General features: G+C 49.6%; 3 protein-coding genes across 6 annotated transcripts; 1 reads left to right on the plus strand and 2 right to left on the minus strand.

Annotated features, from left to right (window-relative positions):
- Positions 1 to 5,443: 5,443 nt before the first annotated feature.
- LOC120708929 (LOB domain-containing protein 6) lies at positions 5,444 to 8,627 on the plus strand. 4 transcript variants are annotated; one of them, XM_039994373.1, is made up of 4 exons: positions 5,444 to 5,626; positions 5,958 to 6,440; positions 6,533 to 6,932; positions 8,163 to 8,627. In XM_039994373.1, the coding sequence occupies exons 2-3, from the start codon at positions 6,027 to 6,029 to the stop codon at positions 6,902 to 6,904; spliced, it is 786 nt and encodes a 261-aa protein (XP_039850307.1). In that variant the 5' UTR covers positions 5,444 to 5,626; positions 5,958 to 6,026; the 3' UTR covers positions 6,905 to 6,932; positions 8,163 to 8,627. The 4 variants fall into 4 exon arrangements, with proteins under 4 accessions (XP_039850307.1, XP_039850308.1, XP_039850306.1 ...); XM_039994374.1 differs by having other exon boundaries at positions 6,002 to 6,440; XM_039994372.1 differs by having other exon boundaries at positions 5,445 to 5,626; positions 5,955 to 6,440.
- A 5,478-nt stretch (positions 8,628 to 14,105) lies between these two features.
- On the minus strand, positions 14,106 to 17,132 carry LOC120708930 (rhodanese-like domain-containing protein 4A, chloroplastic). Its single transcript, XM_039994375.1, has 4 exons — positions 16,409 to 17,132; positions 15,529 to 15,631; positions 15,248 to 15,445; positions 14,106 to 14,490 (listed from the first exon to the last, which is right to left on the minus strand). The coding sequence occupies exons 1-4, from the start codon at positions 17,044 to 17,046 to the stop codon at positions 14,440 to 14,442; spliced, it is 990 nt and encodes a 329-aa protein (XP_039850309.1). The 5' UTR covers positions 17,047 to 17,132; the 3' UTR covers positions 14,106 to 14,439.
- Positions 17,133 to 18,775: 1,643 nt separating this feature from the next.
- Positions 18,776 to 23,276, minus strand: LOC120708931 (G-type lectin S-receptor-like serine/threonine-protein kinase At2g19130). The gene is made up of 2 exons (XM_039994376.1): positions 22,740 to 23,276; positions 18,776 to 21,281 (listed from the first exon to the last, which is right to left on the minus strand). Exons 1-2 carry the CDS (start codon positions 22,903 to 22,905, stop codon positions 19,012 to 19,014), a joined length of 2,436 nt encoding a protein of 811 aa, XP_039850310.1. The 5' UTR covers positions 22,906 to 23,276; the 3' UTR covers positions 18,776 to 19,011.
- Between the last annotated feature and the right edge of the window lie 1,448 nt (positions 23,277 to 24,724).

The raw sequence follows: 24,724 nt of genomic DNA on the forward strand, positions 1-24,724 counted from the left end.
GCGCACTCGTCCTCATCATCATGCACATTCATTCGGGGCCCGATCCATGCTGCGCCATTCTGCTCGATCCCAAATTCTATGGACTTGTCACTTCCAGTCACCCTGCAGCTAGAGCTAGCGAGCAGTCATCGCGTCCTACGCCATTGCCATGCCATCGCTGCAGCAGCGTATTTACGCGCGCGGCCATTGCCATTGCCGGCACCGCACGCCGATGATGGATGGGCTCGAGCCCGGTTGAATGAACGGGAGGTGAAGCCAAGAGCTCCACCGCGCACAGGACGGACGGTCTGGAGAAGGGAAGACGGGCCGGGCTTTCGGGCCTAGCACTAGCAGCCGCCGGGGGGGTGGGGGGGCTGCCATGCGCCCATGCCCATTGCCACCACCGCGCGGACTTGCTGACATGCTATGGGGTCGGGATCTCGGGGAGGCGGGCGCGGGCGATGGAACGGCTAGCCTCTACATGCCGCGCAATTCACTCTGATCTCCACTCCCAAGGGGGAGCTGCGCTGCGTCCTGCTCCTGCTGCTCGCTGCTGAGCCGAGGACGACGACGGCGACGCAGGCCAAGGCGGGCGAGACAGACTAGAGTACGAGTATACTCGTAGCAGCAGCAGCAGCGGAGTACTCCGTAGTAGGCAGAACCACCGGGGGAGCAATAACTCCGGCATCCTCTCTCGCCTCCCCCACCCCACCCCACACACACCCTGCCGCTGCTGCCTTACCCCCGTTTTGTCCCCCTCCTGGCCTGGCATCTGACGCTGGGCCCCACCGGCTCTGCCTGCCCATTCTCATTCTCTTCCTGCCTGCTCTCCCTCTCCTCTCATTCTCTTCCGGCCGGCCTTTGTCGTTCCTGCTCTCTTCTCTTGATGATGATCCATTCATTGATTACAACAGCGGCTTCATCCTTACTACTACTGCAATTAAAAGCGCGTCGCGCCGTCTCTGCAGTGATCTGTCGTCGACGACACCCTCGAATGGCTCCGTTCGCACGAAGCAAGCGACAGGAATGGAAATGGAATGCTCTCTTGCCAACCTCATCGCGACTTGGCGTCGTTCGGCGACGCGCCAAGCCTCCCTCCAATGGCGCAGCGGCTGGGGCCCGGGGGAGCCCTGTTGCGTTGGGGGCTCGATGCGCGCATGGGCACATGGCGCTCGTGTACGCGCTCGCAGCTACGGAGGCGGCGAGGCGCGCAGCCAGCGACAGCGAGAGAGGCGGTAGGCGCTCGGCACAGCGGAGCGCGCCGCGTGCAGACCGCGCCCGCACGGATCCCCAGGATGAAAGAGGGGGAAGGGGGCTCGGGCGCATTTCCTCCGGCTGACATGCATGCCCCCGGCCCCGGCGAGGCAGATGGGAGGATCCCTTGCCTTGCCATGCGCGCCCGACGACGTTGACGGGTCAGCTGGCCGTCGACGTAGGCCGCGCAGGGGCGTGCCCCAATCCCATCGGGCGGAGGTCAGCGAGGTTTAAGGACGGGTCACCTCGGACGGGACACGCAACCTTTTCGCCCCTGCTAGGCCGGCCTCCGCGCGGCACCATCCTCGCTCGCCGCCTTTCCGCTCGCGTCGCGCACGCTCTTTCCTCTCCTCCCCGCGCGCCCGTTGGCCGTTGCTTTCCGCGTCGCCGGACCGCCCGTGCGGCGGCGGGCGCCCGGCACGCCGAGACCTTTCCCCGCGGGGATCGCCATCGCGGTATGCCGCTGTAGGTTGCCTGTTGGCAACAACCCGGTGGGGGGGCGTGCGCGCGGCCGCGAGGCGGTTTTGGTTTCGCCTGCAGGGTGTTTGGTTGGATGAGTGAGTCGTCATCACTCATCAGCGACGTACGTGATCAAGCAAACACGCCGCCGCAAAGCTGAGGCTGTAAACTGGGAAGCTGAAATCTTGTCCGCGACCGCGACGGCGATCATATCTCTACGGGTGGCTGGATTGCAGCATCATCGCATTATCACATCGCCCTGCAGCTAGGCAGGCCAGCAAGGCAGCAACATGCATCATGCATGCATGCTAGTAGTACCAGTACCACCCTCGATCGCCGGCCGATTAAACCTCATGTGAAAAACCGCCGGCCGGAATTAATGGCCGAGCTAGAAATGGCAGCCGGCCACCTGCCGCGCGCGGTCCAGCCCCCTCTGCAGCTGCAGGCAGCACAACCTGTCGACGACTCTCTCTCTCCCGCCGCAGCCGGAATTACGAGCTGAGCGACCGGCTGCGCGGTTGCAACTTCGGCCATGTTTAGTTCCCAAAATTTTCCAAGATTTTCTGTCACATCGAATTTTTGAATATATGCATGAAGCATTAAATATAATTAAAAAAATAAATAATTACACAGTTTAGCGGTAAATAATGAGATGAATCTTTTGATACTGATTAGTTAATAATTGGACGCTAATTAATAAATACAAACAAAAGTGCTACAGTTTTAAAATTCAAAAAAAATTACGAACTAAACAGGGCCTTCCCGAGCAGGGCAAGCCGTGCTCGATCGACATCTATGATCTATCTGCTCTGCTGCCATCGCATCGATGAGGGGTTAGTTAAACGAATGAGCGAGTGAATGAATGAGCTAGGGATCGAGTGACTCGAAATTCCCCTAATCATTCGTACGGGCTGCAAGCGGGCTTGTCATGATGAGTGGCCGGTTTGTCGACGCATGACTTGTGGCCATCACGGTATTGAATGCAATGCGGGGGGGAAGTAGAGGAATGAAGGGTGTTGGAAAGGGACGCTACCTCAATCATGCGTTGCATCTCCCCTTAGCTACATGCTGCATTCAATAGCATACTTGGGGGCCTGTTTAGCCCCCGCCCCTGGGCTCATCTGATTGGCCCCACTTCCTGACGTGATCGTATGAAACGGCCGTGTTTTTATTTTATTTAATTTGTTCGGGACATGCATGTATGTACTAGGCTCCTCCATTCTTATGCGGGCCAACATGATTCAAAAAAGGTTGAACAATGCCAAGTCATGACGTTTATCTTACTTGCTTCACCGCTCCCTATATAATCCAACAATATTTCGTATATATAACCTAACAAGGGAAAAATGACGCTTTGCTTTTACTTAAAAAAAAATGTTATACATATCTCCACCCCTTCCACCACAAAAGAAACATTGACCCCTTCCACCACAAAAGAAACATTGCTCAACAACACATAGTCAAACCCTTCAGCAATTCCATCGTGACTTGTGCTATATATATGAAGAAAAACATTACTCCTTCCACTCCATAATGTTTGTCCAACTGATGATTTAATACATTGCCTCCAAAAGACTTCAATCAAAAGTGTTGCAAAATTAGTGTACACTTTAATCATGGACTAATTAATTCTTATATAACATGTCTCGTAAGCTAAAGCTAACAAGGTGGCCTCGCATGTGCGAATAGCATGACTGGAGTTTTTTCATCCATTCTTTTTCCAATTAAGTGGTAATTTATACATCCTCTTGCAAATGTATATATGGTGTCTTCTTTTTGACACTCCATACTAAGATAGTATATAGATTTTGGACTATAAAAACAGTTCACAATAATGCAACATTATGTCAGTTGTTATTGCCATGCAATTTATGACATTTATTTTTCCATGCAAAAGTTATGCATCCGTCCTACAATATAATTTTAGAAAAATTCATTGTAGGGACTGTGAGGAAACTGAGGAGCTAGAGGAGGAGGATGAATTGGTGGGGCGGGCCAAAAAAGATATGTAAGCAGCTAGTCACTGCCAGCGGCGGATCCAATACCTTTGTTTTATCTCCTCCTTCCACTAATCCCCACAATCTACGCGGACAAAGTTGCACTTCATGTCATTTCTCTCGTACGTCGAGTCAAACTCTTTTTGTTTCTTGGTTCTAATTAACTAATAGTGCAACCATTGATCCAAGAGCAGTCACATGTGGAGGGATCTGTTTAGTAGTTAGCTTAGCTAATATTTTCACTCATCATGGATACACGAGTCTTTGCCATCTTGTAAAGAATACTCTCTCTACCGCAAACAAAATGAGAAATCTCGTTATTTTTAGGGGGAGGGTGTAGCAAATAAATTTATTTTATTTTTTGTTTGCAAAGTTTATTTTTCTTTTGAGGAAGTGAGAAATAAAATTCGTGTAGATAACATTCTTTTTTTAAAAAAATGTCACTAGTACATTGTAGTGTTAACTTTCTCCAAAATTTCGTTTCTAGCATTCATGACATTTGAAGTAGCATGTTTTAATGATTAAATCATGAATTACAAATAGATTTTTTAAAATTTAATATATCACAATCATTCTTTAACAATTTCCTACTGAACCAAAATATCAAATAATCAGAAATTTTAATAATTATTGATTCGTTTATTCATAGCATTTTGCCCAATGGCAATATTTAATCTCCTTCTAGCTTTCTTATCTTTATTAAGACAGCATTATCTAAGGATATGATCACTATATGGAATCTATAAAAAAAGTTTTTTCATCGTATTATGATGTCAAAATCTATAATTTAGTTAAATTCTGATAAAACATATGTGTGTATAGAATTTTGATCTTGTTCGTTCCAAAGTAAAAATGTATTGCTTAATAGCCAATAGTGGCGAGAGTAAAGGTTGACTCGGTACGGGAGGAGGTAAGGGATTAAACACAATTACTTAGAAGGCCATGCGTCATTGGTGTGAATGTAGTCAACCAATTTATGATGTAGGCATATATATAGATTTGCTAGTTATTTTTTTAAAAAAATAAATTTCATGCTATTCAATATAAAGTCATGCTAGTGAAGGTGGAATGCTGAAGCGCATATGTGGTTATATATTAAGGGGGCTTAGATTTTGTGGTAGCACATCTATCAGGACTCCGGGAGAAATAAATAAGAAATATGAGGAAAATAATCATATGATTGTGGATCAGAACTAATTGAGAAATAAACTTTTAATGCTTCACTTAATAGTGTAATAAAAATCATAAATTAAATATATTGGCAACCTTCTAGACTTGAACCGATAGGATAAAAACAATGTACAAAATAGCTCGCTAATAACCCGCTATTGTCCGCTATTAGCCTTTTAGGAGACCTACCGCTACGCTATACAACATTTGTCCGCTAAAGGTGATTTTATAGGATTTAGCGGTAATAAATGTCTTCTATGTCCGATAAAGATTTATTCAAAAGAAATAAAGAATAATATAACTAGAGTAGATCATAAACAAAATAGTGGAGACATAGTTGGACAATCAAGATATGTGTTAAGTCTATTTTTAGAGTGTTAGATCAATGATTCTTCTAAATTTATATATAATTATTAATTATTTTATTATTCCGCTAAATGATTTAGCTACCGCTATAGCTTTCGCTATAGATCTTTTAGCTTTTTGGAAAAGCTTTCCTTAACTATCTTAATCCGCTATTTCTTACCTCGATAAAACCCAGCCATCCGGGACGACCCGAGCGCCTCGGCGTAGCGTTTCCACTTTGGACACCGGACCGGCCTCCTTTTTATTTCTCCGCTCGACGCCTTCCCCCCACCCACCCGCCCACACACTGACACAGACACCCTCATCTCTCTCCCTACTAGAGGCGAGAGTAGGCGACGAACTGGGCGAGCGGCGCCGCCCTTTGCCCAGGTTTCTCGGCGCTTCACCAGCGACTCCGCCAGGTGTGTGTGTGTGCTCGCCCCTTCCCTTCCCTTCCCTCCCCTGCTCTGCGAAATCGAACATCCCAAACCCTAATGCCATGTGATCGATCGATTTTCCCCCTACCATATATAACTTGGAATTTTCGGACCCTGGTGGTGTGATGTGATTTTTTGCCATGTATATATATGTGGGTTCGGTTCCTTGTTTTAGATCGAGCGAGGGATACCAGCGCGCGCGCAGGAGAATGTAGTGTATTTGCGGCAGTAGTATTCTTCATTTTTGGCAATAAATAAAAGAGGAAGGCCAACGAGATTTTCCATTCTTCCCCCCCTTCCTCCTGATTTCCAGCAGCTTCCACAACTTGCTCGTGATCGTCGATCCTTCCGCCAGGGCAGCAGCAGCAGCTAGCAGACGGATCGGATGGCGTCGTCGTCGGTGCCGGCGCCGTCGGGGTCGGTGATCACCGTGGCGTCGTCCTCGTCGTCGGCGGCCGCGGCGGCGGTCTGCGGCACCGGGTCGCCGTGCGCGGCGTGCAAGTTCCTGCGGCGCAAGTGCCAGCCGGACTGCGTGTTCGCGCCCTACTTCCCGCCGGACAACCCGCAGAAGTTCGTGCACGTGCACCGCGTCTTCGGCGCCAGCAACGTGACCAAGCTGCTGAACGAGCTCCACCCCTTCCAGCGCGAGGACGCCGTCAACTCGCTCGCCTACGAGGCCGACATGCGCCTCCGCGACCCCGTCTACGGCTGCGTCGGGGTCATCTCCATCCTCCAGCACAACCTCCGCCAGCTCCAGCAGGACCTCGCCCGCGCCAAGTACGAGCTCTCCAAGTACCAGGTGATGAACTGATCACTCGTCGATAGGAATATAGGATGGATAGAGTAGCGACGCATGTATAATTATTCGATCGGTCTTCTTCTTCCTTCCAGGCGGCGGCGGCGGCTTCCGCGTCGACGGGGCCGAACGGGCCGCAAGCCATGGCAGAGTTCATCGGCAGCGCCATGCCCAACGGCGCGCACAACTTCATCAACATTGGCCACTCGCCCGCGCTCGGCTCCATCGGAGGAGGCTCGCCCGCCATCTTCGGGCAGGAGCAGTTCGCCAGCGCGCAGATGCTGTCCAGGAGCTACGACGGCGAGCCCGTCGCGAGGCTGGGGATCAACGGCGGCTACGAGTTCGGGTACTCGACCGCGATGGGCGGCGCCGCCGGGCCTGTCTCTGGCCTCGGGATGCTCGGCATCAGCCCGTTCTTGAAGTCCGGCACCGCCGGCGGCGACGAGAAGCCCAGCGCCGGCCAGTAGGGCCGCGCGGATCGATCGATCTTGTCAGGTTTGGCTTGTTTAATTTGCTTTTGCATTTGCATGCCTCTCCCTCCGCAGCGCTTTTATCCGTTTTTCCTTTCTGCTTTCGATCGAGTAAATCGCGAGTTTGGTACAGTACGGTTAGTCCGTTAGTTTGCTTGTTGATGATGCATAATCATGCATGCATGGCTAATGTATTGTGGGCTAAATATAGCTTAGTGCATGCTTGATGCTAATTGGAGCTAGCGTTCTTGTGCAAGCAACAGTGCTTTTTGAATCTAAACTACTGTGGTCTAGAGCTGTCGTAATCAAGAGGATAGTTTAAAGAATCTGTTTTGTCATACTGTTTGGCTCATGGGTCTGGTATTGTGTCCATGCACAGCACACTTTGTGTGGCGAACAAATCTCCTAGGTTTGTGTTGACCCAAACAGCCTCTTTTGAATTAGTTGAAACAGAAGGGGTCAGTAACTGTTGCTGGCTAGGATGTGGGTCATGGAGAATGCAAGCTGTTCTTATTATGTTTATCATTTCCTCCTTGCACAGTCCTCCTATATATTATAGCTTAACATGCGAATCAACCTATGCATGGCATGCACAAGCCTGCATAAAAAGAAAAAAAAGTAAAAAAAAATCTATATATGCGAGCTCACCACATTCCGTGGACGTGCACCAATAATCATATGCATGCCTGATGGCGTCCTGTAGCTGTAGGAGTACGAAGAGTTTGAAAGGTGTTTTATACTTAAAAAACAAGAGTTTGAAATGCAAGGTGTTCTTGTGAAGTAATCCAGCTAGCAAGCTAGGTAGCCATCGATCATTATTGCTACTGATCGAATAGTATCTCTAGGAACTCATATTTCATGCCTGACGAATGCAAATCTCCCGAACAGGAACCTCAAAACAACCAGCTAGCAAAGAGCGCTGCCTTGTTCGGATCCCTCACACAGCTAAATATTATCTCCATCTAAGGGATCAAAATGGGGCGCGAAATTTCGATCGATGCTGCAATAATAGCAATATTCTTTTTGTCTATCCATAAATCATAACATGAAAAATAAAAAATGTACAGTCCGTGTATTTAAATTTAACAGTTAGTACTACTTATGACGGTTTGTTTGGGGTGTAACAGTAATAATGTCAAATACCAGTAAGAATACTCATTTAAAAAAAACACTCCATTATTCAACGGCCATATTATCATTTTTCAGTTATGCGAACGCAACTGATGGATATTTGCAAAACTGTTTTTTTTTTCAGGTTATTGACGTGAAGGCATGAAAAAAAAACTTGAAGAGTGCTGAAGACTAAGTGGAGTGCGATGATTATCTTAGATTTCCACCGTTAGGATGGATGGTCACTATTGTCAGTCGAGTTTACATGAAGAGTGCGTGCTTATGTTGTTTAATTGCTTGTTTGTCAATTACCGCCTCCGTCTCCATCCATTCACAAGATCTCCAACATTTCATGCGAGCATGCATCCACGACAGTGTGTTGTTGCTGTAGTACTAGTGTAGTGCAAGAAGAAACATGCGAGCTGCTTGCATTGTCCCGGGGGCTTCTACCACTCGGACGGCTAGCTCCCTTTTCCCTTCTTCACTACTGAAGTTTCTACTCCTCCATGTCCATGTATCGCTAGATTATTGGGTCTACACTACTGAAGTTGACCTTGAGAAAGTGCAGCTTCTTGAGACCTGATGGGTGTATCTGATCGGTACTGCTGCGTATCCTTGCTTTGACTTGTGATGAGATAGAGCTACTACTCTGCTAGAGGTTCGATTGAACAAGGCATGCTAATGGCCTAGCTAGAGAAGGAGGCTAGGCATGTCAGGCTGGAAATATACTGTTTCATTGCATGGAGATCCTCACTACAAGACTTGACCTCAGCAGGCATCTATGCGCTGCAGCCTGCAGATATCCTCGGCTCCTGGATCGCCCTGGTTTTTGCTTGCCGAGTCGCAGAAGACCATAAAGTTTGCTCTGGCTTGGTTGCAGCACCGTACCACTTGGCTACTCGCGTGCGTGCACCGTACCACTTAGCTGCTAGGGACGCTAGATGACCTAGCGCGCGTGTTTAGTTGCGCTCAGTAAAATTTTTGAAAATATATTTTTTTTACATTTGAAGTATTAAATATAGATTAATCGCAAAAATAATTACAGAACTCGCCTGTAGCATTACTATAGTAATTTATCATCTGATTATAGTCCAATTAGGTTCATTAGATTCGTCTCGCGATTTACAGTCAGTAGTCGCAATGTGTTTTTTTATTTCGTCTAGATTTAAGTCTCCATTCAGTCAGCAGTCGCAATGCGTTTTTTTATTTCGTCTAGATTTAAGTCTCCATTCAGATGCCGAAAAAAATTTGGAATTTTGATTTTTCACCTAAACACGGGCCTAACGGCGTGCAGTGGCCAATGGCGATGGCATGGATGTGGCCAGCGCCCCCCCCGGAAAGTATGGCAGCTCGACCGAGAGCCATCAAAATGTCACATCCTGATGCGGCACTGGTCAGTCCAGATTGCGATCTCGTCGTGGTGAGAACCCAAAAAAGATAAACCGGCGCTCAGCTTTAACTGGTCGGTTTAGGGGCCCTGGTCGGCAGGGCTAGGGGCTAGGGCTAGTGGTAGAGCTCGCAGAGCATTTGCAGCCCCAACTGCCATCGAATCGGACATGACATTTCACCAAGGATTTGCGAAGATAAAGAGATCTATCAGAGCCCTAGAAAAAGTCCATCAAAAAAATCGTATTCGAGGGGAGCCCGCGATCGAACCCTGCAGCTGCAGCGCGCTTGCTCTATTCCATGCATGAATGCCCGAATAGTTGCGCCTGCTTGCTCGCTGCGTGTGTTCCTCAGTTCCTGCACTGCTTCGAGGCAAAGGCATCGGCACGGCGCGTGCATATGTGACATGCACCGCGGCAGCTGATGATGCTGTGCAGAACCAGTGGTTTCCGGGCATGCAGAATTGCAGGTGCAGCTGATTCGCTGACCATGCTGCTTACCCCTTCGTCGTTGACCAAGCTCAAGGAGTCTCTCTCTCTCTCTCTCTCTCTCAAGAATTGGGGTGCTGGTTGACAGGGCAGAAGGCATTTTCCTGGCAGTGACACTGTGCCATGACACAGCAAAGGGAAACAAGAGTTGATGGCATGGCGATGCGCCAATGCTACTATTTGCCATACTGCCACCATCAATGTGAGAAAGGGCAGCAGGCCGCCCAAAAATCCCTGCATTCATGGCAGCGGCCTCGCATACGGGCTAGTATCAGGCTATGTGCCCCAGCCCCCTAGTCCCCCGCAGACACAAGCACAGTGCACAAACCTGTGTCTCTCTCGTTCCTCCCCTGCTCGTTCTACTTCAATCTTTTCCTTTTTTTTGACTCGCAGGCATTCTAGCCTTATTCGTACGTCGAATCCATTTGAATTGTTCCTCACTCCATTCGAATTGGATTTGAGTATTTTTTTTACAACAACAACATAGTTTTTTTCCCAAGCAAGTTGAGGTAGGTTAGAGATGAAACCCGAAAGAAATAAGTTGAGTATTTTTTTTCTGAAAAAATTAAAACTGCACAGTATTATGGAGACGTACGCTGGCAAGTTTTGCACGGACAGGGACACGCAGACACGAGAATGATGCAGGCATGGCGCGCCGCGGCAGGGCACAAAGGCACGGGGCGTGCACTGCCCCTGCCGCGCACTGTGTCGCCCGGGGGGTCGTGTACTGGTGCTAGCTAGGCCCTTCTCCAGTCTCTCCCCTCCCCCTTCCCACTGTCACTGTGCTCGCGTTCATTCAATTGGGATGGATCATGGACGGGGCAGATGGAATGGACGGAACAACAAGATTGCACGGCGAGAGGGGGGGGGATCGGAGCCGAGACGAGGCCATCGCAATGATGGCGCGGCCGGGGGGGGCGATCGGAGTCGGAGGGGGGCCGGCAATGATGGCGATCGACGGTGCCAGCGGCGACCGGCGCAGCACAGTGCGGGGGCGTACGTGCAGCCCCCCCCCCCTCCCCTCCCCCCGGCAGGCGCCTGGCCCTCCGCTCCGATCGAGCCGGGGCGAGGCGCGCGTTAAATGCGAACGCTTCGCCTGCGCTGCGCGCCCCTCCTGCCGCGCGCGGCGTCGGCCACGAGGCCTGGCCGCTGCCGCTGCCGCGCCTGTGCCTGCGCGAGGCCGCCCTCGCACGTCTCCTCGCCCGCTTGCTCTACCTCTACTGCTCTAGCGCGCGCGCGCGGCCGCGCGCTGTCGCCTGCCCGTGCCCGCCTGCCGTGCCCAGGGCCCTGCGCCGTCGCCGGGCCCCAGCCGCGGCTGCGTCAGCTCTGCACTCTGACCCACCGGCCGGCGGGCGCGCCGAGTTATTGCACGCCAACGGCCGGCGCGAACATACCTTTTGCCGCGCCAGCTAGCTCGTGCCGTTGGATCGATCGCTTGCGTCGAGGGGTGGTGACCAAGCCGGCCTGCCGCCGCCGCCGCCTCTCTCCTCCGATCCGGCCTCGTCCCGCTCGCCGCCTGCGGCCGCGGACCATCGGCACAGTTCCGCCACTGTGGCCGCGCACGCGCGTTCGACGTCTCCTCCCCCGTTGTCTCCGCTCCCCGTCAGCGGGCTCTCCGCTCTCCTACAGACGGCGACGACTGATGATTTCACTCGGCAATGCCTGCGCCCGGCGGCCCGCTCGCGTGGACGGGTCGGACAACAGCAACGCTCCAGGGTCCATGGATGACGGGTCGGAGCACTGGAGCAGCCAAGCCAAGCCAAGCCAGCCTGCAGCGCTTGGCCCAATGGAGCCTAGCCCTAGCTAGCTAGCTGCGCTGCCTACGCGAAAGCCCCTACCCGTCGTCGTCGTCGCGTCGCGTCAGGCGCTCACCAGCGTGCGTGCGGCTGCGATAGGACAGGGGATCATCGATCTCGATCAGACCCCCCCCCCCCCCCCCACGAATTAAATTCACCGCGCCACGCGTCGGGAACAGTCACCTTACGAACCGGGGGGCAGAAGTAAAAAACAAGATCAACGGCAGCGACACGGTGAAATAACCAATAATGATCATGGGAGGTGAAAAACATCAGGTAGGGGCGCTAATCATGACGGTACTTGTGGTTTTTAGAGCTGCCGGCAGGGATAATTCCTTCCATTCCAGGTTGCTCGGCATGCGGACACGTACGAACAGGCATGATCTCGCCGATTGCCATCTCTGGCGGCTGTGGGCGCCGTCGCTCAAACACTGCTCATGATGCCGTTGCCATCAGCATCAGCGGTAAGAACCGAGCTAATCAGTGCTGCCACCTGCCAGGTCGAGAGTGGACGCGAGGCTAATCTTGGAGGGGACGCTGAATTGCTGGTGTCTGATGAGCGGGTGAGCAGGCGTTGGTAACCTCCTGTCGCCGTGCGTCCCCAAGCTAAGGGTGTCTTTAATTCATTTTGCAAAAATGTGTAAAGATGTAAATAGGGCATTTGAAGTACTAAATGAAATCTATTTGCAAAACTTTTTGCATAGATGGGTTGTAAATCGCGAGACGAATATAATGATGCTAATTAATCCATGCTTAATCAATAATTAGCAGATGGTTACTGTAGCATCACTGTTGCAAATCATGGATTAAGTAGGCTCTTTAGATTCGTCTCGCGATTTACAGCCCAACTATGCAAAAAATTTTGTAAATAAACTTTATTTAGTACTTTAAATTAGCAAGATTCCTTTTCACTTTAATGCGTTTACGGCTTTTTTGCGTTTACATGTAAAGAATTAAACATGGCCTAAGCGTTCCTCGTCTTGGCATTTGACTCGCTCTTCCGGCATGACCAGGGCAGCACTCATGGCGATCGTCACTCCTCGGGAGGAGTATCAGGGTACCAGTAGCCGCAGAGGGCCAGAGACAATTGTGAAATGTTACTCCAGCAGGGAGGGACACAGGACGCTTTCGAGCTTCTACAGTAGTGCTGCCGCCAGGCACCGGTCAGAGAGACAGTGACAGTTGTTCGCGCTAAGTGAAGGGAGGCCAACGACGGATTCGAGTCGCACATCCTCTACTTTACAGCGTCAAACAGGCCCTGTTTGGTTTCCTTCCTAGCATAAGCAACACAATTTTTGACCAATAATTAGAGATACTAAATAATAGTATTTTACAAAATTAACTTCACAATCTCGCGCTACTTCGTGAAACGAATTTAATAAGATATTTGCCCACATGATTCGAGGATGGGTACTGTACTGTAGCCAATCATTGATTAATTACCGTCATTAAATTTGTCGCGAAAAGTTACACTCATCCGTAAAATTTTTTTTAAATAAACTTCGTTTAGTAGTCCACGCATACAAGATTCTTTTTTTGGAATGCGTGTGCTAAGAAGGCTAGGAGAAATCAAACACGGCCTTAACTAACCTTCGAAAATTAATAAGGTGGCCTATTAGCTCAGTTGGTTCAGTGTGGTGCTAATAACGCCAAGGTCGCAGTGGAGACCTGCATGGGCCGTATCAATTTTTTTATGCGTTGTTGCAGTCCAATAGTTCCAGAATTCAATTTACTGATGCTGAGCACGTCGATTTAGATTTTTTTCCCTACAACTACGAATCATCATTGTTGCTGTACCACAAGTCCATAACTACAGGGAAAAAGTTCATATTCATGACATAAATAACAGTCGTTGATAACTAAGGTACCATCACACCCGAAACCATGATGCCATGGACATTTGGTCCTATACTTGTGGTTGGCAGAATTTCTTTGACCATCTGCTTCAGCAAAACCATAGGCCGTTCTGCGCTGCATCCCACTCTTTGTATGGAAAGTCTGAAATTTGATTGTAACCCCTTTCAGGATCAGCAACTCTGCACTAGAAGTTCTGAAGTTCCGTCCCTCATTTGCAGAATCGTGGAATGTAGCTTTCGAAATGTGCCGTACCAAAATGTGGGCAACCCCATAAATTTTGGCAACCCGGTTTCAAAGTACCCTAAGCAAGTGCTATTCTAAACCTATCAAGGTTTTGGTAAAAAAAAACAGTAGCATGCCCATATTTTGGCGATGTGCAACACTGCTTCACCTGTCAAGCTGCAGGGCGCAGACAACAAATAGCATCTACTCCTTCAACGAGTTCTAAAACCTTCTGCCTGTATGGATGACGCATGAACTGAAGTCTGAACCTGAAGCTCTTTAACAACTGTTGTGCTGAGATTGACCTGAATGTAGATGCATGAACCAGTTACCGCAAAATGCAGAACCAACCACAATTGCCAAACTGAAAAATTTATACAACACCACAGAAAGTTTCAAGTCACAAACACAAGGTCATTTCGCCCCCACTACAATTTACAACAAATCAACAGTACAACAAACCTGGACGAGCTTAATACATACAGTGATACAGAACTAAGAACTCTCATTAGCCTCCATAGCAGTGGAAAAACAACAACAACGCAGCCTGTGCTCTTTTTTGATGTGATCTCCATCAATTCCTCGACATCATCAGTTAGAAGTATACAAAAATGTTTGTGCAGGAAATGACTCCTGACTCTGAGTTTCACACATGTATTGTCCTGCATCGCTCTTAACTCAGTTTTGATGGTGTTGGAGATGTTGGTGGCTTCAAGTCAGGGTACTGCACAATAAACTCAAAAGCTTGTAACTAGTTGTACAGTTGTACCATAGTCTTTGGGGTCAGTTTGCACCATAGATAATGAAGAAACAAAGGAACATGGACGGGTGTGGATATTTACAAAATTCGTAGAGCAATCTATCCTATCTCTATTTCATGTCAGTAAACAGCACTTAGGCTGCAAATTCGCTGTCCTTGCGTGTAGTAATTTATCTGGACCTGAGTCAAGCCATTTTATGTGCCTAGAAAGTGTCATTATCTAACTTTCAGGTAAAACATAAATCTAAGCTTCCATAAATAGCTGAAAAATCCAAACCATAGTACATGGCTTCATCTGTCAGTTTCATGATCTACTTTCTTCCTAATTATTCACATTGGGCCGCAGAAGGAAGTGCCAAAAATATTCATAATTCTAGCATAGAAGCATACCAAATACAGGCATGCCCTGGCCATTTTTTAGTAAATTATTTAGCGTTTAAGATGGATGTGAGTCAAATAGTTCAGTGTGACATCTGGAGAAAACTTGACTTCTAAATGGAGTTTACAGTCAGCACAAAAGTAAAGCAGTACAGCGTGTGCACATACTGCTTCTATTTTGAATAATATACTAAATGGTAACCAGTTGACTATATAAAGAAAAATCAACAATAAGCAGGATAAGTTTGAGTGCGGCGGTGAAAAAGAATAAAAGTACCATACATGATAATTGATATGGCGACAAGGGTCTCATACTTGCATGATTTGCAGCAGTCGTACTTACATTAGGATTTTCATAAACATCTTTGGATTCATCGCCTGTATTGATTGCAAAGCTGCTTGGAGGATCTAATGGTTCCCTGTTTCCCTCTTGCTGTCCATCTGCTCCATCAGAGCTCAAGTCTGCAGGAGCTAACGTTTTGCCCTTCTTTTTCCTTGCGAAAACATGTACAGATGGGGGGAGATAGTTTTCTTGAACCGCCTAATGGAGAAGAAAAACTTAGAAAGAAAAACAAAAAAATGCACTATATGCCACGCCCCACAGAAAATAGAACGATGCCTTACCTGCCACCCTTCTGGACCTCTCAAGCCCCCCTTGATTGCATACGCTTCCTTAAAACCATTCTTGATGAGTAGCTCGGCAACTTTCAAAGAATTATCATCAAAGCTACCTTACACAACATAAATTTAAGTTGGTAACTAGATGGCAACAAGATAAAAACCAGAGGGGTGTGTAGGAATCTTAAATGTAATTGCCTTGGCATGAAGTAAATGTACTTGAAATGAAAGCTTCAATCAACGTTATTGAAGTAACAAACTCCGAGAGGTGAAAATTTTAAGTTGTATCCGTTTTTATTAGGTTGAAACATCAACTCCAATGGGGAACAATACTTATCTATATTTTGTTCAGTGAGAAACTATGTAAATTAAAAACTTATATTGGATGCAAAAGCGAATAACAAAGTTCCCTCCCCATGTCGAAGTTCCCTGAATCAGAAGCAGTGATAGTACAAATTGCAACACTGAGGTGCTCCCTATGAATTCTTATCCTTTCTGAATTCAGAGATGTTAAATCAAAGAACAATTTATTGCAACACACTGATCAATGTATTTACTCGAAATTTAACAAAATTCAGAGTTGTAGAATCAATGAACAATTTGGTTTGGAATGTTATCAGTGTTTTAGATAAATGTAGAACAGCTTTCTATCTGTAAATTCTACATTGTTTCAATGCTTAAAATAATAAGTATTTAATACTAAGTACATTGATCTGTTACAGCTTGCTACTCAATTGTGGTATACTGGTATATACAAATTTTTAATCGCACCTAGATATTGCAGTAGCTACAATTGAGGCAAAACCAATACAATCTACAGAGACAACAGGATTGCATCTGGCACAATAGGTAAGGAATTCAATCGTTTCCATGTAGTAGCACTCACTTGTCAAGGACGCAGACGACGGTGTTCGCGGGGTCTGGGAACCTCGCCAGCACCTCCTTGACGAACCCCTTGTCGTCCTCCTCGTCGAACTCCACCTCCACGGCGCTCTTGCCGACAAGCTTCAGGTTCGGCGGCGCCATGAACCGCACGCTCTTGCCCCGGCGGATGTCCAGCAGCTGCGCCTCCGGCACGTCGCGGACCTTGCGGAACGCGTCGATGGCGCTCACGGGCTTGTACTTCTTGAAGACGTACTCCTCCAGCAGCGGGATCACCACGAGCCACACGAACACCACCCCCGCCATGAAGAAGGGGTTGCGGTTGTTGAAGTCGTCGATGGCCACCACGATGGACTCGAGGCTCACCTTCCCGTCGCCCTCCGCCGCGAGGGAAGGTAGCGGCCAGGACGCGACCGCGGCGGCGGCGGCGACGGGGACGGGGACCAGGGCTTCCCGCCAGGGAGCCGCCCTCCGCGCCGAGACGCCAGCAACCCCAATTTCGGAGGGGGCGGCATTCTTGGCCGCATTGGGCGGTAAAAGTTGATTCCTCCGAGGATTTCTTTGGGGTTTGAGGGGATTTGGGAGGTGGGAGCTGGAGATTCGGAGGAGCGAGCACTGTTCTTGGAGCCGGAGGAGAGCCATGGATGCGCGAGGCCTGGGCTCTCTGCAAAGGATAGCAGAGCTCAGGCTCAGCTGCGACCTGGATTGCCCACGACTTCCCGAGTTCAGCGTCTTCTGCTATCCGATTGATCCGCATTTTCCTTTTTGTTTCCTTAGGCCCCTTGGGCTTTCACGACTCAACTGGGCCTTCGCGTAACCTGTGGGCCCGCGCGAGAAGTTGGGCTGAGAGTTTGTGCGGAAAGTTCGTTCATCGGCTCGTGTGCCTTGCTCACCTCGGCCCGGTTTGTTTTAACTTCTGCCCCGGTTTTGTCCGGGTTACACGCCGAAGAGCTATGCATCACCCGTACTACAAATCACCAAATCCATCGCCTTAAGAAACCCACGATGCAGGCCCAATAACTATTTCAATCTGTAGCCGCGGCCCAACTTAAGTGTGATGTGCTCCAGGCCCACGCCTAGCCTGCTACGCGAGTTACTAGCTGCGTTGACCAAGCTGTAACCATAATCATTATTTTTTTTTCTGAGCGTTGGCTAGCCCGTTGGCTTACTACGTTACGGTGCTTTGTTTTTTTCTTCTCCCGTGTCTTCTTTTGCTTTTTTTTATTCGTGACTGTTTCTTTCTCCGTTCCGCTACATCCTGTCTTTTATTCATTCCGCAAAATTTTTAGATCTACTTTTACTTTCTTTTATTTCTTTTTTCTTCCTCCTGTTTACTTATTTAATTTTTCTTACATTCTACAAGCAGATGTTTTTATCTATGTAATTTATGTCATTCATTTTTATTTGTTCGCAAATGCAAATTATTTGTTCTCCTTGTAAATTAAATTGTCCCATGACGGTGATCCATTTGTTCGCGACATTCATTTTTCTTAGTTATCATATATAATTAAATGTTCGCAGTGTGTTATATTTGTTCGTTGTATATTTATTATTTGTTCGTTATGTTTAATTTTTTGTTCGTCGAAATAATCATTTGTTCGTGTCCTTAAAATATTTGTTCCCAGTTTTCGAAATTAAGTATTTAGTATTATAAAAAATGTTTCAAAAATATATCTTCCAATCATAGGCAAGTGTGATCTTGTTTTGAAAATCTTGTCGTAAGAAAGATAATGCTGTAATCCAAATTTAATTTGGATATCCAATTTAATAGTTATAGCTTTTTTAATTTTATATTTGTATGTATGTGAGTGATGTCATCGATTTTGTCGCTTCCGCATGCATGCAAAAATTATGACCACTTTACCGGTCAACATGCGCAGTAATTAAACATATATGGGCTAGCCCAATATCATATTCCAAAATTACTGCAAGAGTTGAGCCCATAAGTTTTGGGTGATGGCTTGCTTAACCATCACTAACCGCACTTGTTACACGTGTGACTGACAGTTAAATCTCACACAAGACCCAATATCAATTTTATGCTCTAAAATATTTTTTTTCTACTTCAAAATATTTTTTTATTGTTTGAACAACTGAAAATTGCTCCGGAACAAAAAAAAGAATTACACGTGTGGGCCGGTTTGTTGGGCCAGTTTAGGCCCAACACATAAAATCTGGAGTGGGAGAACCTTAGTGTGATAAGTCTGCTGGAGTCACACGGTGACTCCCAACAGCGTCCCGATTTTGAAGACTCGATTCTGGATTCTGAAATCATATGACTTTTGAATTTTTTAAAATCGGCCATAAGGTGAAATAAATAGGACCGTGAATTTTCATGGCAAGTTTCAAAAAAAAAAGAATCTTCATGGCATGCATTGAACATACACAGGACGTTGGATTTGTTTCTTTTAAAAAAAGGACTTTGGATTTGCAAACATCTCAGAATTATACATTCAACGTGGCTAAGATATTTGTCCGGAATATTTTTCTTGTCTATCTGCAATACTTGTACCTCTACCAGCTTCGTGTCAGGACTCAGGCGTCCACCTTGTCTTTTACGCTACTGTTAAGTTCGTGTCGCTACCAGCAGTGAGCAATGGCTCAATCTCAGGTCGACGGCAACCCTGAGAAGAACTGGACGTACTTGGACGGATCGGCGAGCACCTTGAGCGACCTCGGGATGGGCGGGGTGTTGACGTCGACGAGCCCCTCCAGGACCTGCACCACCATCCCCATGCTCGGCCGCAGGCTCTCGTCGTCCTGCACGCACCAGCACGCCACCTTGCAGGCCCTCTCCACCTCGGCCGCGTCCGCACTGCCGGCGAGCCGGCCGTCCACCGCGCCGCCCGAGTCGCCGTCGAGGAGCAGGCCCACGGCCGTCGACGGGAAGAAGTCCACCGCGCCGCCGTCGTCGGGCCGCCCGACGTTCCTCCGCCCCGAGACGATCTCGAACAGCATCATGCCGTAGCTGAACACGTCCGCCTTGGTGGTGATGGCCGTGCCGGCGATCCACTCCGGCGCCAGGTACCCCACCGTGCCGCGCATCGTGGTGAGCACGCGGCTGAAGTCGCGGCCCATGAGCTTGGCGAGCCCGAAGTCGGCCACCTTGGGGACGAACGCCTCGTCCAGGAGGATGTTCTCGGGCTTGATGTCGCAGTGGATGATGCAGTCCCGGCACTTGTCGTGCAGGTACTCCAGGCCCCTCGCGACCCCCAGGGCGATCTGGTACCTCGTCTCCCAGCTCAGGACGCCATGGCTGCTGCTGGTCTCGAACAGATGCCTGTCCAGGGAGCCCCTGGGCATGTGCTCGTACACGAGAAGCCGTCTCGTCCTCTGGGAGCAGAACCCGAGCAGCTTGATCAGGTTCACGTGCTGGACCGTGCCGATCGTGCTCACCTCGGCGCGGAACTGCTTCTCCCCCTGCCGGACGCCCTCCAGCTTCTTGACCGCGACGAGCGTGGAGTCAGGCAGCGCTCCCTTGAACACCGACCCGAAGGCGCCGCCGCCGAGCTTCTCGGAGAAGTTCTTGGTCACGAACTGGAGGTCGCGGTACGTGAACGCCATCAGGGAACCTTCCACCCTCCTCAACGACCTCGTCCTTCTGCATCTCAGGATTAAGATGGCAGCCAGAACGGTGGCGGTGACCGCGGCGACGGACCCGGCCGCAACGGCGAGCCCGATGACCAGCTGCTTCTTGGTTTTGTTCCCGGTGCCGGAGAACTCGGACGCGGCGAGGCGGATCCAGATGCTGCTGCTGCTGCCGCCGGCGCCGCCGCCGCCGCTCGTGTCCTGAAGGTTGATGAGGTCTCCGTACCACAGCGAGCAGCCGCCGGTGTAAGAGTACGCGGTGCAGGAGCAGTTGCCGAGGCACGTGAGCTCGCAGTCGCGAGCGCTCGCCGCCGCGGCGCTCTGCGCGTTGCTCGGCAGCCTCACGCTGGGCATCGGGTAGAACCTGTCCTCGTTCCTGCTCTTGCTCTGGCGCCCGTCCGGAGCGCCGCCGCAAGCCAGGCCGGCGTTCCTGGAGCAGCCGGCGGTGTGGTCGGCCTGCAGCCACTCGGCCGGCCGCCGCGCGCGGAACCCCCGGGGGCAGCTGCAGGACGGCAGCGCGTTCTCGGTGCAGACGCCGGAGGGCCCGCACACGGCGTGGACGTCGCACTGCCGCTTGGGCTCCGACCAGAAGAGCACCCACTCCGCGGCGGCCTCCACCCAGGTCAGGAACTTGATCTGCCCGGTCACGTCGACGCGGAACCGCGTGACCACGGACTCGTCGGTGACGTCGTAGACGAAGTAGCTCTCGTCCTCGCCGTCGACGTAGCCGAAGGTGTACTTGGACAGCGGCGACGCGCCGGTGGACGTCATCTCCGGCACGGCGGCGAACGCGCGGCCCGTCCAGTTGCCGCTGCTCCAGTACTGCTCGCTGCCGTTCCAGTTGAGCAGGTACTGGCTGGAGCCGCGCGGGTCCAGCTCCAGCGAGAACATGCTCGGCGCCGGGTCGCCGGAGCCCTTCCACGCGACGAGGCGCGTGACCTCGCCGGTGCGCTTGCTCCGGCCGAGCTTCCCGCCGGGGAGCCACGTGTCGCTGAAGTGGTCGAAGCTCTGCCACCGCACCACGGAGGTGTTGGACGCGTCCGCCAGCACGAGGTTGCCGCTGTCGAGGATGACGCCCACCGTGGAGTTGGGCGCGACGCCGGTCACGTTGGTTGACCAGACGGCGGACCTCCGGTGATCAAGGATGACCATGTTGCCATCGCTCGAGATGGAGAGCTGCGAGGACGCCGGGTCGGTGATCGGCGCCTCCCGGTTCGCCACCCACACCGTGGTGTGCAGCGAGATTTGGTTGTACCAGATGCCCAGGTACCAGTGATCTGACGAGTTGTCTGTTGCACACACACAAGAAATTAGAGAGTTAACTGCATGATGATCCGGCAGATTTGTTTTAAATTCATCCAAGATCGCAGCTGTCGATTTTCAGGCCGATTCTCGGAGCGATGTGAGTGCGGAAAAAAGACTTTGAACAAGTCAAGTATGATCGGGGAGAACAATAAAATATGAACACGGCCAGGTGTGATTCCGGAAGAGAAGATGGGCCGTGTTTGGTTACTAAGCAAAATTTTTTTGCGCACGTTTTTCGAGAAGAGAATCTCATATGCATGGAGTACTAAATGAAGTCTATTTGCAAAACTTTTTCAGGGATGGGTGTAACTTTTCGAGACGAATCTAGTGGCGGTAATTAAATGATGATTTGCTACAGTGATGCTACAGTAACCATCTTCTAATCGCGCGGTCAAATGCCTCGTTAGATTCGTCTCGCGATTTACACGGGGGGTTGTGGAGGTGGTTTTGTAATTAGACTTCATTTAATACTCTAAATTAGTGGTAAAAGATGGAAAAAAATTCCATCAAATGTAACCAAACACGGCCATGCTTTCAGTTGATTAGTAGGTCTTCACGCTAGTTGTTGGTCTCTCTTTGCCTACCTTGATATTCTTTCCTGATACGCGAGAATAGGATGGATGTGACTTGAGCTTCGGAAAAGGAGCAGCGACCACTGACATTTTACTATGTTAGTTCTTCTTTAACATTGGAGGGAAGAAACGTGCCTTTCTTTCTAGATCCTCTCAGAAAAAAGCATGTGAACTACCATGGTGTTTTCTAGTGTATTTTAATTTCGTGCTTTTCTTCAGGGGTGGGTTGTTCATTTCATACTCAAGAAAAATCCATACTGGTTTTTATCAAGATTTTCTAGATTTAGGAAATGAATCCGGTCTCAGCAATGAGAGCTTCCAACCGATTTAACAAAATGACCCTGCAGTATTTAAACCGCTAAACAGACACTAGGCACGAAACTGAAAGAAACTAAAGATGAATACCACTGAAAGAAAAGAGGAAAAAAACAGTTCTGCTCCAGCCAATTGAGCACCCATGCATGCCTCAAGACTCATTTGGATTTTGGAGTTGAATCTGGCACCTAAGACAAGGTTGTTAAAATCGTGATCGGAGCAGATTATTGAAATCCTAGAATTGTAGATTATGTTGAACAAAACTTGTATAATATCAACCCAACGAAACTAGCATCGTAAAGCCGTAACAAGATTTTGACATCTATGCCTAGGAGTTGCAGCACTTAGTTTTACTGAGCAAACAAGGGCGATCATTAGCTAATTTGTTTGTTCAGTGCATGTATTGCACGTACTGACACACTTCACTTCAATCAATAAGTAAAAAGTTGAAAAGAACAGATACGTGTAGAGAGCAAATTATCTGAGCTGCACACCAAAAGATAGCAGAAATCCATAGCTGCACGCAGTATTGGGGAATATATAGAGGTCCGGTACCTGGCTGGAAGAAGCCGAGCCTGAACTTGCCACGCTTGGACACGAGGCTCTCCCCGCCGGAGAGCGGCCGGCCGGCGGCGACGGTGTCGCCGGCCTGCGACGGATCTCCCTGCAGCAGAAACATGAGGCCGAAGAGGAGCGGAAGCGCACACGGCGGAGTCGCCATTGCTGCCGCCTCCAAGCGACGAACGAATGAACGAGGATACCGAACCGGGACGACGGAGAGGATGAGCCAACTACTAGTACTAGTTGTACTCCAGGTGGCCAATCAGCGGGGGTACTCGAATGCGACGAGGAGAGACGGGGAGGGGGACTGCCACAGTGCCACTGGGGAGAAAGCGATCGAGAGGGAAATGGAAAGGAGCTAGGCGGCCTCGCCCGACCCGGTGGTGATCTGGAGCTCTGCTCGCACACATGGCGTCGCGCTCCTGCTGTGGGGACTGGGGGAAAAGGGCGACGGCGAGCGACCCCGGCGAGGGGGTCTACTCTAAATGCGGCCAATAAAGGCACCGTACGGGGGCGGCGCCGGGACTCAGTCATCCAGTGTGGCCGCTCGCTATGTATCGACGACGACGACGAGCGCCTCCCTCCTGCCCTCGCCCAGGACCGGCGCCACGCCGGGCGGCGCACGCGACGTTGCTACGTCGTCTCCACATGCATCATGCTTTGACGGCTCACAAGGTAATCTGATGACCGATGAAATATTGAAATCCTCCATGTGCAACGTGATCCGCCCGGCCAGGTGGACGCCGGGGCACGTTATTACTTCCTCTCTCTCTCTCTCTCCTCGGCGAAAGGAAAGATCACGGCGCGCGAGTTCGCATGGTCAATTGGTCATACGGTACGTGTAGGGTGTACAAAGTACTGGACGGCAGGACTAGGACCGGACCATGCTGTGACCAGGTTAACCGAACCGTCGGTAACCGGTCCGGTTTGACCGGTTACCGGTCAAACCGGTCCGGACCGGTACCGGTTCGGTCCGGTATGAAACCGGTCCAAATTCAAAATTTAAATTTGAATTCAAAAAAATGAAAAATTCCCAAAAAATTCCTAAAAATACTTCAAGGTGCAATGAATCTAATGGTGTCAAATTTTCTCCAAAATTCGTTCATTTAGTATGGTTTTCGGAATTTATAAGTTAAATAAAAAAAGAAAAAGAAAAAAAACCGCGGCCCATTAAGGCCCATCGCGCGGCAGAGGTTATTTAACGTCGCGTGTCCCTCAGCCGAAGCCTCACCAGCGCCTCCCTCACCCGCTCCCCCCCTCACTGACCCCTGTCCGCCGCCAGAAGTCGCCGCCCGCCGCTCGAGGCCGGTTAGCCGCTCTCAGATCTCGGCTAACCGGTCTCCCTCACCGGTAAGCCGGACCGGTAGTAGATCTACCGGTCCCGTCCGGTTTTCCGCCCGGGGAGGCCGGTTTACCGGTATGGGGAGGCGGTAAACCGCCGATTAGCGTCGGTAAGCCGCGGTCAGGTTTGTTTTTTTTTTCCCTAGGATTTAGGTGTATTTAGATGTTTTGTTTTAGGATTTAGGTGTATGACTTAGGTATATTTAGAATTTAGGGAAGATTTATTTATATTACATGATTTTTTGCACTATGTAGTAGGTTTTAGCTAGATTTAATTTAGGTGTATTAGATGATTTTTGACACTATAACTTAGGTAGGAGTAAGAATATTAGATGATATATTTTTGTTGTGCATGTATGCAGATAGACAATGGCAAGCAGAGATGTTGTGTGGGAACACGGTGAAAATCTTTATCCCGGATGGCGATGTAACTATTGTCGTACGCAGAAAGGAGGAGGTGGTGCGACTAGATTGAAACAACATTTGGCTGGGCGCGGGGCAGAGGTGATCCATTGCAGGAATGTGCCACCTGATGTGCGGGACTTCTTTCAGCGTGAGTTGGATAGGGCAAAGAAGGCAACTGCTGACCGGGCCCGAGAGAGGTTGAGACGGGAGAAGGCTGCAGCAGAGGGAAACTA

The sequence above is a fragment of the Panicum virgatum genome, chromosome 5K (assembly GCF_016808335.1).
Source record: "Panicum virgatum strain AP13 chromosome 5K, P.virgatum_v5, whole genome shotgun sequence".
Classification (NCBI taxonomy): Eukaryota; Viridiplantae; Streptophyta; class Magnoliopsida; order Poales; family Poaceae; genus Panicum; species Panicum virgatum.

Excerpts from the sequence above, each read along its gene's own strand:
- LOC120708929 (XM_039994373.1), top strand. The coding sequence starts at position 6,027 with ATGGCGTCGTCGTCGGTGCCGGCGCCGTCGGGGTCGGTGATCACCGTG. Across the intron at positions 6,441-6,532 it reads ACGAGCTCTCCAAGTACCAG|GCGGCGGCGGCGGCTTCCGC; the intron begins GTGATGAACTGA and ends TCTTCCTTCCAG.
- LOC120708930 (XM_039994375.1), bottom strand. The coding sequence starts at position 17,046 with ATGGCTCTCCTCCGGCTCCAAGAACAGTGCTCGCTCCTCCGAATCTCC. Across the intron at positions 15,632-16,408 it reads GTCGTCTGCGTCCTTGACAA|CTTTGATGATAATTCTTTGA; the intron begins GTGAGTGCTACT and ends TGTGTAAGGTAG. Across the intron at positions 14,491-15,247 it reads ATGTTTATGAAAATCCTAAT|TACCCTGACTTGAAGCCACC; the intron begins GTAAGTACGACT and ends TTTATTGTGCAG.
- LOC120708931 (XM_039994376.1), bottom strand. The coding sequence starts at position 22,905 with ATGGCGACTCCGCCGTGTGCGCTTCCGCTCCTCTTCGGCCTCATGTTT. Across the intron at positions 21,282-22,739 it reads GCTCGGCTTCTTCCAGCCAG|ACAACTCGTCAGATCACTGG; the intron begins GTACCGGACCTC and ends TGTGTGCAACAG.